At 60.9% G+C, this 15,312-nt stretch overlaps 1 protein-coding gene across 7 annotated transcripts in view; it reads left to right on the plus strand.

Moving 5' to 3' along the window:
- fhip1b (FHF complex subunit HOOK interacting protein 1B) overlaps nucleotides 1–15,312 on the plus strand; it is a 276,462-nt gene that overhangs the window by 111,964 nt on the left and 149,186 nt on the right. For all 7 annotated transcript variants that reach the window (XR_011935254.1, XM_072477543.1, XM_072477544.1 and 4 more), the window contains exons 5-6: nucleotides 6,364–6,450; nucleotides 9,903–10,070. Coding sequence is in view for 6 of the 7 variants with exons in the window: in XM_072477543.1 (XP_072333644.1) it covers nucleotides 6,364–6,450; nucleotides 9,903–10,070 (255 nt within the window). In the remaining variant the exon portion in view is untranslated. The remainder of the gene's footprint in view (nucleotides 1–6,363; nucleotides 6,451–9,902; nucleotides 10,071–15,312) is intronic.

Genomic DNA, 15,312 nt, shown 5'->3' on the forward strand with positions numbered 1-15,312 from the left:
GGGCCGGGTGTAACGGGGCCGGGTGTAACGGGGCCGGGTGTAACGGGGCTGGGTGTAACGGGGCCGGGTGTAGCAGGGCCGGGTGCGGCGGGGCCGGGTGTAACGGGGCCGGGTGTAACGGGGCCGGGTGTAACGGGGCCGGGTGTAACGGGGCCGGGTGTAACGGGGCCGGGTGCGGCGGGGCCGGGTGTAACGGGGCCGGGTGTGGCGGGGCCGGGTGTAACGGGGCCGGGCGTAACGCGGCAGGGCCGGGTGTAACGGGGCCGGGCGTAACGCGGCAGGGCCGGGTGTAACGGGGCCGGGTGTAACGGGGCCGGGTGTAACGGGGCCGGGCGTAACGGGGCCGGGTGTAACGGGGCCGGGTGTAACGGGGCCGGGCGTAACGCGGCAGGGCCGGGTGTAACGGGGCCGGGTGCAACGGGGCCGGGTGTAACGGGGCCGGGTGCAACGGGGCCGGGTGTAACGGGGCCGGGTGCGGCGGGGCCGGGTGTAACGGGGCCGGGTGTAACGGGGCCGGGTGCGGCGGGGCCGGGTGTAACGGGGCCGGGTGTAACGGGGCCGGGTGCGGCGGGGCCGGGTGCGACGGGGCCGGGTGTAACGGGGCCGGGTGTAACGGGGCCGGGTGTAACGGGGCCGGGTGCGGCAGGGCCGGGGGTAACGGGGCCGGGTGTAACGGGGCCGGGTGCAACGGGGCCGGGTGCAACGGGGCCGGGTGTAACGGGGCCGGGTGTAACGGGGCCGGGTGCAACGGGGCCGGGTGCGGCGGGGCCGGGTGCGGCGGGGCCGGGTGCGGTGGGGCCGGGTGTAACGGGGCCGGGTGCAACGGGGCTGGGTGTAACGGGGCCGGGTGTAACGGGGCCGGGTGTAACGGGGCCGGGTGTAACGGGGCCGGGTGTAACGGGGCCGGGTGCAACGGGGCCGGGTGCAACGGGGCCGGGTGCAACGGGGCCGGGTGCAACGGGGCCGGGTGCAACGGGGCCGGGTGCAACGGGGCCGGGTGTAGCGGGGCCGGGTGTAACGGGGCCGGGTGTAGCGGGGCCGGGTGTAACGGGGCCGGGTGTAGCGGGGCCGGGTGTAACGGGGCCGGGTGTAACGGGGCCGGGTGTAACGGGGCCGGGTGTAGCGGGGCCGGGTGTAACCGGGCCGGGTGTAGCGGGGCCGGGTGTAACCGGGCCGGGTGCAACGGGGCCGGGTGCAACGGGGCCGGGTGTGACGGGGCCGGGTGTGACGGGGCCGGGTGTAACGGGGCCGGGTGTGACGGGGCCGGGTGCGACGGGGCCGGGTGTAACGGGGCCGGGTGCGACGGGGCCGGGTGCGACGGGGCCGGGTGCAGCGGGGCCGGGGGTAACGGGGCCGGGTGTAACGGGGCCGGGTGTAACGGGGCCGGGTGTAACGGGGCCGGGTGTAACGGGGCCGGGTGCAACGGGGCCGGGTGCAACGGGGCCGGGTGTAACGGGGCCGGGTGTAACGGGGCCGGGTGCAACGGGGCCGGGTGCGGCGGGGCCGGGTGCAACGGGGCCGGGTGTAACGGGGCCGGGTGCGGCGGGGCCGGGTGTAACGGGGCCGGGTGTAACGGGGCCGGGTGTAACGGGGCCGGGTGCAACGGGGCCGGGTGCAACGGGGCCGGGTGTAACGGGGCCGGGTGTAGCGGGGCCGGGTGTAACCGGGCCGGGTGTAACGGGGCCGGGTGCAACGGGGCCGGGTGCGGCGGGGCCGGGTGCGGCGGGGCCGGGTGTAACGGGGCCGGGTGTAACGGGGCCGGGTGCAACGGGGCCGGGTGCAACGGGGCCGGGTGTAACGGGGCCGGGTGTAGCGGGGCCGGGTGTAACGGGGCCGGGTGTAGCGGGGCCGGGTGTAACCGGGCCGGGTGTAACGGGGCCGGGTGTAACGGGGCCGGGTGTAACGGGGCCGGGTGTAACGGGGCCGGGTGTAACGGGGCCGGGTGCGGCGGGGCCGGGAGCGGCGGGGCCGGGTGCTGCGGGGCCGGGTGTTGCGGGGCCGGGTGCGGCGGGGCCGGGTGTTGCGGGGCCGGGTGTTGCGGGGCCGGGGGCCGGGTGTAACGGGGCCGGGTGCGACGGGGCCGGGTGTAGCGGGGCCGGGGGCCGGGTGTAACGGGGCCGGGTGCGACGGGGCCGGGTGTTGCGGGGCCGGGTGCGGCGGGGCCGGGTGTAGCGGGGCCGGGTGGGCCGGGGCCGGGTGGCCGGTCGATCGCACACAGTCATTTCTTCGGGGCTTGGCGAGTTTCCAATTTTTTCCTGCTGTGAGGAACCAAACGCTCCGGCCAGACTGGCTCCGCCGGGATCGGGGTGCCATTTACAAAGGGTGCCCTGATCCCAAATAGAGGTTGAAGGTCCCCCACAGACCCCACCCACGGACATGGACCCGCAGCCCTCGACACCCAAGGGGCAAGCTCCCCCCCCCACTCCACCCCATTGACTAAAGGTTAGTGTCACCACCCCCTCCCCCCCGCCCCCCACCACCTCTCAGGCATGAGGATGACCCGATCCCGTACCCATCCTCCTCGTGGCAATCGGGAATCACTGCGTCCCCCTCCAAGTGAGCATTCCTTGCTATGAGGTCACCGAGTGCCCCCCACCTTCAGGGTCCCCACTTCAAACCCACACATTCCTACCCCCCCACCTCACCACCATTTCATGGTCATGGCCCACCCTCAGGCCTTGCCCCTTGGTTGTGCCAACCTGGTACCCGGGCACTGCCAGGGCACTGTCCTGCCCTGTCCCTGGCCACCCGGGGCCTCAAATGGCCTCCGAGCCCCCCGGCATGGTCATCGCGCCTGCTCTCCTATTTGTGGAGACAGCTGCTAATCGGTGTGGGATTGGGGCCTTGCCGATGTGGTCTAGATCCCCGAGAGCCGGAGAATGGGGTCTCAGGTGGGCTGCGCACATTCAGTTGAGTGGTTAATGTAAATGTGATTATCGCTGGGTGTGGTCCGGTTTGTGCTGTGAGTGACTCGCTCTCGGTGCCCCGCGGGAATCACGCTTTGCGCCTGACCCAATGGGACGGGATGGGCATTGGGCACAACCCAGTTGGAAATCACAGCCTGAGTAACAGATTTCTGGGAGTGAGTTGCAGGCGCAAATCCAGCTGAGGGGTACGGGTAGTTCACCCCAGAATAACCGATCGGCGAGAGTCAGCTACAGGCTGGAATCTAATTGAGGGGTTGTTTATATTTACCAAGAGTCATCCAGACAGGAAATGTTGGCTCCGTTCTCTCTTCACAGGCGAGATTGTCCAGCATTTTCTGGGCGCGGTTTCACCATCGCGTTATTCCCGGTGTGGATCTGGACGCGCTGGTTAAATAGCGGGAAAGGCCGAAATCGAGATTTGCCACGAGCGCGATTCAGTTTACCATATCACCGGACCGCTGCCAATGGCCACTTCCAGATCACGGCCAGTTATGGCAAGCATATCACCGACCCCAATTAGCACCAATTTTAATTAACCTGTGAGAATATCACACCAGCTTCAGTCAGTAATAAAAGCAAATTACTGCAGATGCTGGAATCTGAAACCAAGGAGAAAATGCTGGAACATCTCAGCAGGTCCAGCAGCATCTGTAGGGAGAGAAAACAGCGAACGTTTCGAGTCCGATGACCTTTTTTCAAAGCTATAAGACAGAGAAAGTGGGAAATATTTATACTGTGGAGTGAGGGAATGAAAGATGAGTCATAGTCACAGAAAGCCAGGGAAAGAGTGCTGATGGCACCCTGTCCCCTTAACCCAGTCCCCAGAGAGAGCAACAGGTGTGACAGGCCAAACAGCAGAGAAACTAACATCAGAGGGTAAACTGTGACAGATGTGGATGTGGGGGAGGGGGGATACGGGTAGGAGAGAGGTAAAATGAGAAAAAGGGGAGAAAAGGTAAGGAAAGGGAGGATAAGATAGAGGGAAAGGCTGGGGGGAAAATGTACATATAAATGAAGACAAGAAATAAATAAACGGTGAAAGACAAATGAAATGGAATGAAAACAAAGGGGTCGAGGTGGGATAGAGCTAATCGTCTGAGGGTCGATGTTGAGACCGGACGGCTGTGGCGTGTCTAACCGGAAGATACAAACTGGAGGCCTCTGCTGGAGGCCTCTGCGTCACCCGGCTCCACGAGGCTCCCCAATCTCTGCAGCATGGGCGTGACGCCCTCAGTGACTGGGCCACACTCTGCAGTGCCCGGCAATGTCCACCCGCGTCTGGGACATGTCCCTCAGTGACTCGGACATGGTGTCGAGGCCCTCAGCCATGGTGGTCACAGGCTGGGTCACGTCTTGGACACCTCCGCTCAAGACCTGACCTCGTGCTCCAGGATTTCCACTGAGGTGCCACCCTGGCAGTGTTGCCTTTGGTACCACGCATTGCTTGTGCCATCTCCTGTGCCCCTAGCCTCTGGGAGTCCTCCAATCGGCTCGCAGTTGCCAGAGTGTTGGTGACATCCCCTCCTGAATCTCACCGCCGTGCCCTCGCATCTCCAGCAGCTCTGGGAGAGCCTTGTCCACAGGCTCAGCACCTGACCGGGACCCAGCTGGGTCCTGGGATCCCGCAGACCTCCGACTGCTGTCTCCATTGGATGTTCCTGCCTCCCCCTGATGTGCATCAGTAACTGTGTGCTGCTCACCAGATTGTGTCCCAGACGCCTGTCCATTACTGTCACCCACCGCGGTGGGTGTCTCTGCGCTGGGGGAAGGTGGGGGGGTGACAGCTCTGACGCCTCGATGGTCGTCTCCTCGGAGCTCTCCGCCAAAGTGGTCCCTTGGGTGGGGGTAGGTGGGGGTAACAATGCCGGACGGCTCAGTCTATCAGATGGAGATCCTGGGAGACAATGGAAGTGTGCTCAGTGAGAGGGAAGCATCATTCTGGCTGACACGAACAAGGGACAGGTCAAAAATAAAAGCAAATTACTGCGGATGCTGGAATTTGAAACTAAAAGAGAAAATGCTGGAAAATCTCAGCAGGGCCGGTAGTACCTGTGAGGAGAGAAAAGAGCGAACGTTTTGAGTCCAGATGACCCTTTGTCAAAGCTCTGACGGGTCATCAGGGTGAAGGCCGCACTTGACTCATTTCCTGCTGGCCGAGCGCAAAAGGCTCCTCACAGATCCCCCCCCCCCCCCCACCCCGCCCCTCGCTCCCCCCCCCCCCCCCCCCCCCCGGGGCACCCTGGCCGTGGGAGTGCCAGGCTGCCACTCTGCCTCGTCCCCGACCACCTGGAGTCTCTAATGGCCCAGGACAGCCCCCTCCATTGCAACTGGTCCACGTTTGTGGAAACCAGTACAACGCGGCTCCCAGGGGCCGTCTCCCCGGTGCGGTATCCCCGGGGCGGTCTCCCCGGGGCGGTCTCCCCGTGGCGGTCTCCCCGGGGCGGTCTCCCCATGACGGTCTCCCCAGGGCGGTCTCCCCGTGGCGGTCTCCCCGGGGCGGTCTCCCCGGGGCGGTCTCCCCGGGGCAGTCTCCCCGTGACGGTCTCCCCGGGGCAGTCTCCCCGGGGCGGTCTCCCCGGGGCAGTCTCCCCGGGGCGGTCTCCCCATGACGGTCTCCCCAGGGCGGTCTCCCCGGGGCGGTCTCCCCGGGGCAGTCTCCCCGGGGCGGTCCCCCTGGGGCGGTCTCCCCGGGGCAGTCTCCCCGTGGCGGTCTCCCCGGGGCAGTCTCCCTGGGGCGGTCTCCCCGGGACGGTCTCCCCGTGGCGGTCTCCCCGGGACGGTCTCCCCGTGGCGGTCTCCCCGTGACGGTCTCCCTGGGGCGGTCTCCCTGGGGCGGTCTCCCCGGGGCGGTCTCCCCATGACGGTCTCCCCTGGGCGGTCTCCCCGGGGCGGTCTCCCCGGGGCAGTCTCCCCGTGGCGGTCTCCCCGGGACGGTCTCCCCGTGGCGGTCTCCCTGCGGCGGTCTCCCTGCGGCGGTCTCCCTGGGCTGCACTGACCCTCTGAAAGAGCAGCCTACCTTAGGCCCAATCACCCCCTCAATTTCCGTGACCCCACCTAACATAACCTAATCTATGGACACTGAGGGCAATTTTGGTCACTAAGGGCAATTTTTCACGTCCAATCCACCTAACCTGCACATCTTTGGACTGTGGGAGGAAACCGGAGCACCCGGAGGAAACCCACGCAAACACGGGGAGGATGTGCAGACTCCGCACACACACAGTGACCTGAGCCAGGAATTGAACCTGGGGCCCTGGAGCTGTGAAGCAACCGTGCTAACCACTGTGCCACACTCAATGGCTCATTTGAATATGCGGATCTGTTCCTGCCCTGTGAGGGATGTGCTGAGGTTCATGCAGAATGCGATAGGGGTGAATGTGATGAACTGTGATTTATTTACCTTCACTAATGGGTATTTGGTTTCTGTTTTGATCAGGTAGCCCATCCTCTCATCCAGAAGCAGCTGGTGGATTATGTTCACAATGGATTCTTGGTGCCAGTCATGGGGCCCGCACTGCACAAGGTAAGTCTGACACCTGCCTTCTGCTTCATTCCCACACTGTCCCCGCCCAACTGGACTGCCTCAGTCCCCATCACCAAAATCATAATTCTCATAAACATCTCGGAATTTATCACAGCTGTACCACTCGCCCCGACCTCAGCATCATAGTCTAGCCCACAGTCTCCTGCACGTCTCCTTCACCCAAAAACTGGTCTTACCATCACCATCATCGTCCACTCCTCCTTTGGTGCCAGTACTGAGGGAGTGCCGCACTGTCAGAGGGTCAGTACTGAGGGAGTGCCGCACTGTCAGAGGGTCAGTACTGAGGGAGTGCTGCACTGTCAGAGGGTCAGTACTGAGGGAGTGCCGCACTGTCAGAGGGTCAGTACTGAGGGAGTGCTGCACTGTCAGAGGGTCAGTACTGAGGGAGTGCCGCACTGTCAGAGGGTCAGTACTGAGGGAGTGCCGCACTGTCAGAGGGTCAGTACTGAGGGAGTGCTGCACTGTCAGAGGGTCAGTACTGAGGGAGTGCCGCACTGTCAGAGGGTCAGTACTGAGGGAGTGCTGCACTGTCAGAGGGTCAGTACTGAGGGACTGCCGCACTGTCAGAGGGTCAGTACTGAGGGAGTGCCGCACTGTCAGAGGGTCAGTACTGAGGGAGTGCTGCACTGTCAGAGGATCAGTACTGAGGGAGTGCCGCACTGTCAGAGGGTCAGTACTGAGGGAGTGCTGCACTGTCAGAGGGTCAGTACTGAGGGAGTGCTGCACTGTCAGAGGATCAGTACTGAGGGAGTGCCGCACTGTCAGAGGGTCAGTACTGAGGGAGTGCTGCACTGTCAGAGGGTCAGTACTGAGGGACTGCCGCACTGTCAGAGGGTCAGTACTGAGGGAGTGCCGCACTGTCAGAGGGTCAGTACTGAGGGAGTGCTGCACTGTCAGAGGGTCAGTACTGAGGGAGTGCTGCACTGTCAGAGGATCAGTACTGAGGGAGTGCTGCACTGTCAGAGGGTCAGTACTGAGGGAGTGCCGCACTGTCAGAGGGTCAGTACTGAAGGAGTGCTGCACGGTCAGAGGGTCAGTACTGAGGGACTGCCGCACTGTCAGAGGGTCAGTACTGAGGGAGTGCTGCACTGTCAGAGGGTCAGTACTGAGGGAGTGCCGCACTGTCAGAGGGTCAGTACTGAAGGAGTGCTGCACTGTCAGAGGGTCAGTACTGAGGGAGTGCCGCACTGTCAGAGGGTCAGTACTGAGGGAGTGCTGCACTGTCAGAGGGTCAGTACTGAGGGAGTGCCGCACTGTCAGAGGGTCAGTACTGAGGGAGTGCCGCACTGTCAGAGGGTCAGTACTGAGGGAGTGCTGCACTGTCAGAGGGTCAGTACTGAGGGACTGCCGCACTGTCAGAGGGTCAGTACTGAGGGAGTGCTGCACTGTCAGAGGGTCAGTACGGAGGGAATGCTGCACTGTCACAGGGCCAGTACTGAGGGAGTGCTGCACTGTCAGAGGGTCAGTACTGAGGGACTGCCGCACTGTCAGAGGGTCAGTACTGAGGGAGTGCTGCACTGTCAGAGGGTCAGTACTGAGGGAGTGCTGCACTGTCAGAGGGTCAGTACTGAGGGAGTGCTGCACTGTCAGAGGGTCAGTACTGAGGGAGTGCTGCACTGTCAGAGGGTCAGTACTGAGGGAGTGCTGCACTGTCAGAGGGTCAGTACTGAGGGAATGCTGCACTGTCAGAGGGCCAGTACTGAGGGAGTGCCGTGCTGTCAGAGGGTCAGTACTGAGGGAATGCTGCACTGTCAGAGGGGCAGTACAGAGGGAGTGCTGCACTGTCAGAGGGCCAGTACTGAGGGAGTGCTACACTGTCAGAGGGTCAGTACTGAGGGAATGCTGCACTGTCAGAGGGTCAGTACTGAGGGAGTCCTGCAGCATCAGAGGGTCAGAACTGAGGGAGTGCCGCACTGTCAGAGGGTCAGAATTCAGACTGATCTCCCAGGTGCATGAAGAAAATGTCCTGGGTGACATTTTGAAGAAGTGCAGATATGTTCTCCTTGGGGACCTGGACCCAGTATTAATCCCTCAACCAACGCCACGAAAAACTGATTGTCTCCTCGTGGTCACATTTCTGTTTGTGGGATCTTACTGTGCGTATATTGACTTTCCACATTCATTCTAACGCCTTACACTGAACAGAGATATATCAGGAACAATTGCCCATTCTCAGTCAGCGCACACTAATGCTGCGAACGCACGTGTAACTGGTCCTGAAAGGAATACGAATGTAACCTTGCACTGTATAGGAACTTGGCAAGTGTCAGCATTTCCCGTGGGAATTCCAGCGTTAAAATTCAGTACTTTCCTGTGTCTCTGATCCCAGTAACACCACCAAATGGCATTTTCATAGAATCCCCCAGTTGCATTTTCAGCTACAATTACACTGACGTTCACAGAAAAATCTATTTTGCTGGCAACGATCCATCACACCCCCTAATGTCTGATCGCATCGCAATCTCGCTGAGATTTTCAGAGTGTGGCTTCCTGAAACTAGATCGAGTGTGTTTAAGGTATTTCACAGAGAGTTTCTACATGGCCTGGCTACTTCACTTGATCAGTAATCCGGGACTCAATCCCAGAGTCATCATTTTGAGTTCTACTATGTGAAATTTAGTAAAATACATTTCTTTTTATCAAAACGTGTCCACAAAACTAAATATTACAATTAATTCTCCACATTGGAAATTGAGAATCTCATTTAGTGAAGAGAACAGTTGCTAAAGGATAGATAGACTAAAGAGAAGAATTTGCAATTGCATAAGGACTGCACACATCTAAACGTGGGTAAATTGAACTTTATTGTTAGTTTGTGTCAAGCCAACTTGTTTGTTTTAATGCAGCCAGCTGGCATTATGACACCGGCTCTGAGACTGCAACTGAGCATGTGCAGAATGTGTTCTCCCTAGTGTAACGGCACAAATAAACCCCGCCTTCAGTGGGCAGGATCTCCGGTCCCTCTGCCGTGCGTTCCTTGGCAGTGCACCGCTCGCCGGCAACTGGATTCTCTACTCCTGCCACTTGCCAATGGCGTTTCCCATTGAAGCCATCCCGCACTGCCGGGAGACCTGTGGGTGGGGGTGCAGTATAGCGGGAAATGACAATCCCAATGGTCAGAGAATTCTGGTCAGTATTTCCTATAACACAACAGTCACCACACCTTAAATAGCTCATTGGTTGTAAAACTCTTTGGGACGTCCTGAGGATGTGTGAGGTGTTGTAAAAACACAAGCCTTTGTTTTCTCAAAAGAGGCTTGTGAACCAGATTTGTGCAGCTCTTGCATCCGAATCACTCGGCAGACTTGGGCAGTAGGCCATTGAGCCTGATGCATGTTTTCTGTGTCAGTACATTTGTACTGTGTAGTCTATGTTTTTAGTTGCAATAGGTTTCTCTGGGCTGACTGTGTTCCCGCTCTGATCTCTGTAAGACTTCCATTGAGGAAATGATAGCCAGCACGGCCTACCTGGACCTCTTCCTGCGCAGTATCGCCGAGGTGGCACTTCTCAAGACCTTTCTACGTTTCATCATCCTGCATAGGCACGAGAACATCACAATCCTCGACACTTTGGTCAGCCGCATCAGCAGCAACTCCAGGGTGAGTCTCGATTTGGTGGCACCCTGCACGGTTCAGGATGATCTCGCGAGCAAAGGGCTTGTAGATCACCCCTTGCTGTCTCACCCATTGTCCAGGGTAGGGCCAAGTGAGTTAGTGACAGCGATGGACGACAGGAATCGACCGCAGCTCAGTGGGTTACACTCTCGTCTCTTCAGTTGGAAGTTTGTGAGTTCAAGTCCCGTTCCAGAGACTTTAGCACAATGTCTAGACGGATACTATTAGTGAAGTACTGTGGGGATACTGTACTGTCAGAGCTGAGATATTAGACTGAGGTTGTGCGTGCTCTGTCAGGTGGATGGAACCAATCCCATGGTCACTGGGCTCCCCAGACCCCTGAATAATATTTATCCCTCAACCAGCAACACTAAAACTGATCACCTGGTCATTATTACAGTTTCCTGGCAGGCCATGTGGCGCAGTGGGTGATGTCCTTACCCCTAGGCCAGAAGCTGTGGGTTCAACTCCCACTTCAGGACTCGATGGTCATGGAAGATGCTTCATAACAATTGTCAGCCTGTATGTCTTTCCTATGCACAAACTGTGCGACTGCCGTGACTGCACTGGCTGGAATGCACTTTGGAAAGTCGGGATGTTGTGTAACCCGCTCTACAATTCAATGTGGGAAAACATCCCAGATAAGTAATGGGGGTCGGAGCAAAGGCCAGTTAATACCAGCAGTGGGGCAGGAAGCCTGACAAGGGCCTTAATCAAGGTTGAGGTGGGATCTCCACTCCGCAGCATGGTGCATCTCCGCACCAACCTCGACATCGGCAAGGGTGCATGATTTTCCATCAGGGCTTCTTTTAGTTTCTGCTGTTCTCAGTAAGATTTCCTTTTCTTTTAAGATCCTGCAATTGGGACAAATATATAAATCTCCCGGAAAGAGAGTGTGTTAATGACACACAGATTCTTCCTTGTTTCTGCCACGTCTGCAGACATGTTCCATCTCACAGGATGATGGAGGTGTCTTCCCAAACCTGTAATTCCAATAGACTCCCAGCTTAACTCCTTCCCAAAACTCTCTTCACCTTCCAACCACCCAGCAATGCAAATGATCTGATGTTTTTCATTGAGCTGTTGACAAAGAGATCGTGGTTTCTACAAAGCCAGCTGCCTTCCTGTTGCGACAGGTTTGATGATTCGGTTGTCTATACCTGTGGCTGTCTCTCATTATGCAATTGGTTGACTTCACTGAACTAAGGTTCTGTTTCAGTGAGCTATACCAGATTATCAAATTCACATTGGCAGCTCCCAACTTCGAGTCAACTCACCCCGAGTGAAAGGGCTCAACAATTTTGAAGCATATTATTTTGGTTATAGAAATGATTACAAATGTCATAGTTTATTATTTCAATTCTTGTGGAGTATGTTTTTAGTTGCAATAGGTTGCTCTCATGTACGATTCTACACGTTACATTAAATATTATTCACAGCTTAGCCTGTATTACATAGCAAGGGCGTTGGGTTTGGAGCTGGGTGCTAAGACAAGGAGTTTAGATGCTGGGTGTGAGGCTAAATTGAATTAGGGGAGAGCTGGGTTTGATTTGGTGTGAGCGGGCTTGGGTTGGGGTGAGTGGGGTTGGGGTGAGCAGGGTAGGGTAGGGGTGAGTGGGATTGGGTTGGGTGTGAGTGGGGTTGGGTGTGAGTGGGGTTGGGTTGGGTGTGAGTGGGGTTGGGTTGAGGTGAGTGGGGTTGGGTGGGGTGTAAGTGGGGTTGGGTTATGTGTGAGTGGGGTTGGGTGTGAGTGGGGATGGGATAGTGTGAGTTGGGTTGGAGTGAGTGGGGTTGGGTTGGGTGTGAGTGGGGTTGGGTGTGAGTGGGGTTAGATTGGGTGTGAATTGGGTTGGGGTGAGTGAGGTTGGTGTGAGCAGTTGGGTTGGGTGTGAGCAGGGATAGGTTAGGGTGCGTAGGGTTGTGTTGGATGTGAGTGGGGTTGGGTGGGGTTGGGCTGGTGTGAGTGGGGTTAGGTTGGGGTGAGTGGAGTTGGATTGGGGTGAGTGGCATAAGTTGGGGTGGGTTGGGTTGGGGTGGGGTTGGGGTTAGTGGGGTTAGGTTGGGGTGAGTGGGGTTGGGGTGAGTGGGGTTGGGGTGAGTGGGATTGGGTTGGGTGTTAGTGGGGTTGGGTTGGAGTGAGTGGGGTTGGGCTGGGGGGAGTGGGGTTGGGTTGGAGTGAGTGGGGTTGGGCTGGGGGGAGTGGGGTTGGGCTGGGGTGAGTGGAGTTGGATTGGGGTGAGTGGCATGTGTTGGGGTGGGTCGGGTTGGGGTGGGGTTGGGGTTAGTGGGGTTAGGTTGGGGTGAGTGGGGGTGGGGTGAGTGGGGTTGGGGTGAGTGGGGTTGAATTGAGTGGGGTTGGGTTGGGGTGGGTTGTGGTGAGTGGGGTTGGGGTTAGTGAGGTTGGGTTGGGGTGAGTGAGGTTGCATTGGGATGAGTGGGGTTTGGCTGGGGTGAGTGGGGTGGGGTTGGGGTGAGTGGGATTGGGTTGGGTGTGAGTGGGGTTGGGTTGGGTGTTAGTGGGGTTGGGTTGGGGTGAGGGGTTGGATTGGGGTGTGTGGTGTTGAGTTGGGGTGAGTGGGGTTGAGTTGGGGTGAGTGGGGTTGGGTTGGGGTGAGTGGGGTTGGGTTGGGTATGAGTGGGGTTGGGGTGAGTGGGGTTTTGTTTAGTATGTGGAGTTGGGTTGGTGTGAGTGGGGTTCGTTTTTGATGAGCGGGATAGGGTGGGGGTGAGTTGGGTTGGGTTGGGTGTGAGTGAGGGGGCTGGCAGTGAGGGGGCTGGGAGTGAGGGGTCTGGCAGTGAGGGGTCTGGCAGTGAGGGTCTGGCAGTGAGGGGGCTGGGAGTGAGGGGGTTGGGAGTGAGGGGGCTGGGAGTGAGGGGGCTGGGAGTGAGGGGGCTGCGAGTGAGGGGGTTGGGAGTGAGGGGGCTGGGAGTGAGGGGGCTGGGAGTGAGGGGGCTGGGAGTGAGGGGGCTGGCAGTGAGGGGGCTGGGAGTGAGGGGGTTGGGAGTGAGGGGGCTGGGAGTGAGGGGGCTGGGAGTGAGGGGGTTGGCAGTGAGTGGGTTGGGAGTGAGGGGGCTGGGAGTGAGGGGGCTGGGAGTGAGGGGGTTGGGAGTGAGGGGGCTGGGAGTGAGGGGGCTGGGAGTGAGGGGGCTGGGAGTGAGGGGGCTGGGAGTGAGGGGGCTGGGAGTGAGGGGGCTGGGAGTGAGGGGGCTGGCAGTGAGGGGGCTGGGAGTGAGGGTCTGGCAGTGAGGGTCTGGCAGTGAGGGGCTGGGAGTGAGGGGGTTGGGAGTGAGGGGGTTGGGAGTGAGGGGGTTGGGAGTGAGGGGGCTGGGAGTGAGGGGGCTGGGAGTGAGGGGGCTGGGAGTGAGGGGGCTGGGAGTGAGGGGGCTGGGAGTGAGGGGGCTGGGAGTGAGGGGGCTGGGAGTGAGGGGGCTGGGAGTGAGGGGACTGGGAGGCTGGGAGTGAGGGGACTGGGAGTGAGGGGACTGGGAGTGAGGGGTCTGGCAGTGAGAAGGCTGGCAGTGAGGGTCTGGCAGTGAGGGGGCTGGGAGTGAGGGGGCTGGGAGTGAGGGGGCTGGGAGTGAGGGGGCTGGGAGTGAGGGGGCTGGGAGTGAGGGGCCTGGGAGTGAGGGGACTGGGAGGCTGGGAGTGAGGGGGCTGGGAGTGAGGGGGCTGGGAGTGAGGGGGCTGGGAGTGAGGGGGCTGGCAGTGAGGGGGCTGGGAGTGAGGGGGCTGGGAGTGAGGGGGCTGGGAGTGAGGGGGCTGGCAGTGAGGGGGCTGGCAGTGAGGGGGCTGGGAGTGAGGGGGCTGGGAGTGAGGGGGTTGGGAGTGAGGGGGCAGGGAGTGAGGGGGCTGGGAGTGAGGGGGCTGGGAGTGAGGGGGCTGGGAGTGAGGGTGCTGGGAGTGAGGGGTCTGGCAGTGAGGGGACTGGGAGGCTGGGAGTGAGGGGGCTGGCAGTGAGGGGGCTGGGAGTGAGGGGACTGGGAGGCTGGGAGTGAGGGGGCTGGGAGTGAGGGCCTGGGAGTGAGGGGGCTGGGAGTGAGGGGGCTGGGAGTGAGGGGGTTGGGAGTGAGGGGGCTGGGAGTGAGGGGGCTGGCCGTGAGGGGGCTGGCAGTGAGGGGGCTGGGAGTGAGGGGGCTGGGAGTGAGGGGTCTGGCAGTGAGGGTCTGGGAGTGAGGGGGTTGGGAGTGAGGGGGCTGGGAGTGAGGGGGCTGGGAGGCTGGGAGTGAGGGGGCTGGGAGGTTGGAAGTGAGGGGGCTGGGAGTGAGGGGGCTGGGAGTGAGGGGGCTGGGAGTCAGGGGGCTGGGAGTGAGGGTCTGGCAGTGAGGGGTCTGGCAGTGAGGGGGTTGGCAGTGAGGGGGCTGGGAGTCAGGGGGCTGGGAGTGAGGGTCTGGCAGTGAGGGGGCTGGCAGTGAGGGGGTTGGCAGTCAGGGGGTTGGCAGTGAGGGGGCTGGGAGTGAGGGGGCTGGGAGTCAGGGGGCTGGGAGTGAGGGGGTTGGGAGTGAGGGGGTTGGCAGTGAGGGTCTGGCAGTGAGGGGGCTGGGAGTGAGGGGGCTGGGAGTGAGGGGTCTGGCAGTGAGGGGGCTGGGAGTGAGGGTCTGGCAGTGAGGGGGCTGGGAGTGAGGGGTCTGGCAGTGAGGGGGTCTGGCAGTGAGGGGGTTGGGAGTGAGGGGGTTGGCAGTGAGGGGGTTGGCAGTGAGGGTCTGGCAGTGAGGGGGCTGGCAGTGAGGAGGTTGGCAGTGAGGGGGTTGGCAGTGAGGGGGCTGGCAGTGAGGAGGTTGGCAGTGAGGGGGTTGGCAGTGAGGGGGCTGGCATTGAGGGGGTTGGGAGTGAGGGGGCTGGGAGTGAGGGGGTTGGGAGTGAGTGGGCTGGCAGTGAGAGGGCTGGGAGTGAGGGGGCTGGGAGGCTGGGAGTGAGGGGGCTGGGAGTGAGGGGGCTGGGAGTGAGGGGTCTGGCAGTGAGGGGGCTGGCAGTGAGGGGGCTGGGAGTGAGGGGGTTGGCAGTGAGGGGGTTGGGAGTGAGGGGGCTGGGAGTGAGGGGGCTGGGGGTGAGGGGGCTGGGAGTGAGGGGGCTGGGAGGCTGGGAGTGAGGGGGCTGGGAGTGAGGGGGCTGGGAGTGAGGGGTCTGGCAGTGAGGGGGCTGGCAGTGAGGGGGCTGGGAGTGAGGGGGCTGGGAGTGAGGGGGCTGGGAGTGAGGGGGTTGGCAGTGAGGGGGCTGGCAGTGAGGGGG

Source organism: Scyliorhinus torazame, chromosome 15, assembly GCF_047496885.1.
Source record: "Scyliorhinus torazame isolate Kashiwa2021f chromosome 15, sScyTor2.1, whole genome shotgun sequence".
NCBI lineage: Eukaryota > Metazoa > Chordata > Chondrichthyes > Carcharhiniformes > Scyliorhinidae > Scyliorhinus > Scyliorhinus torazame.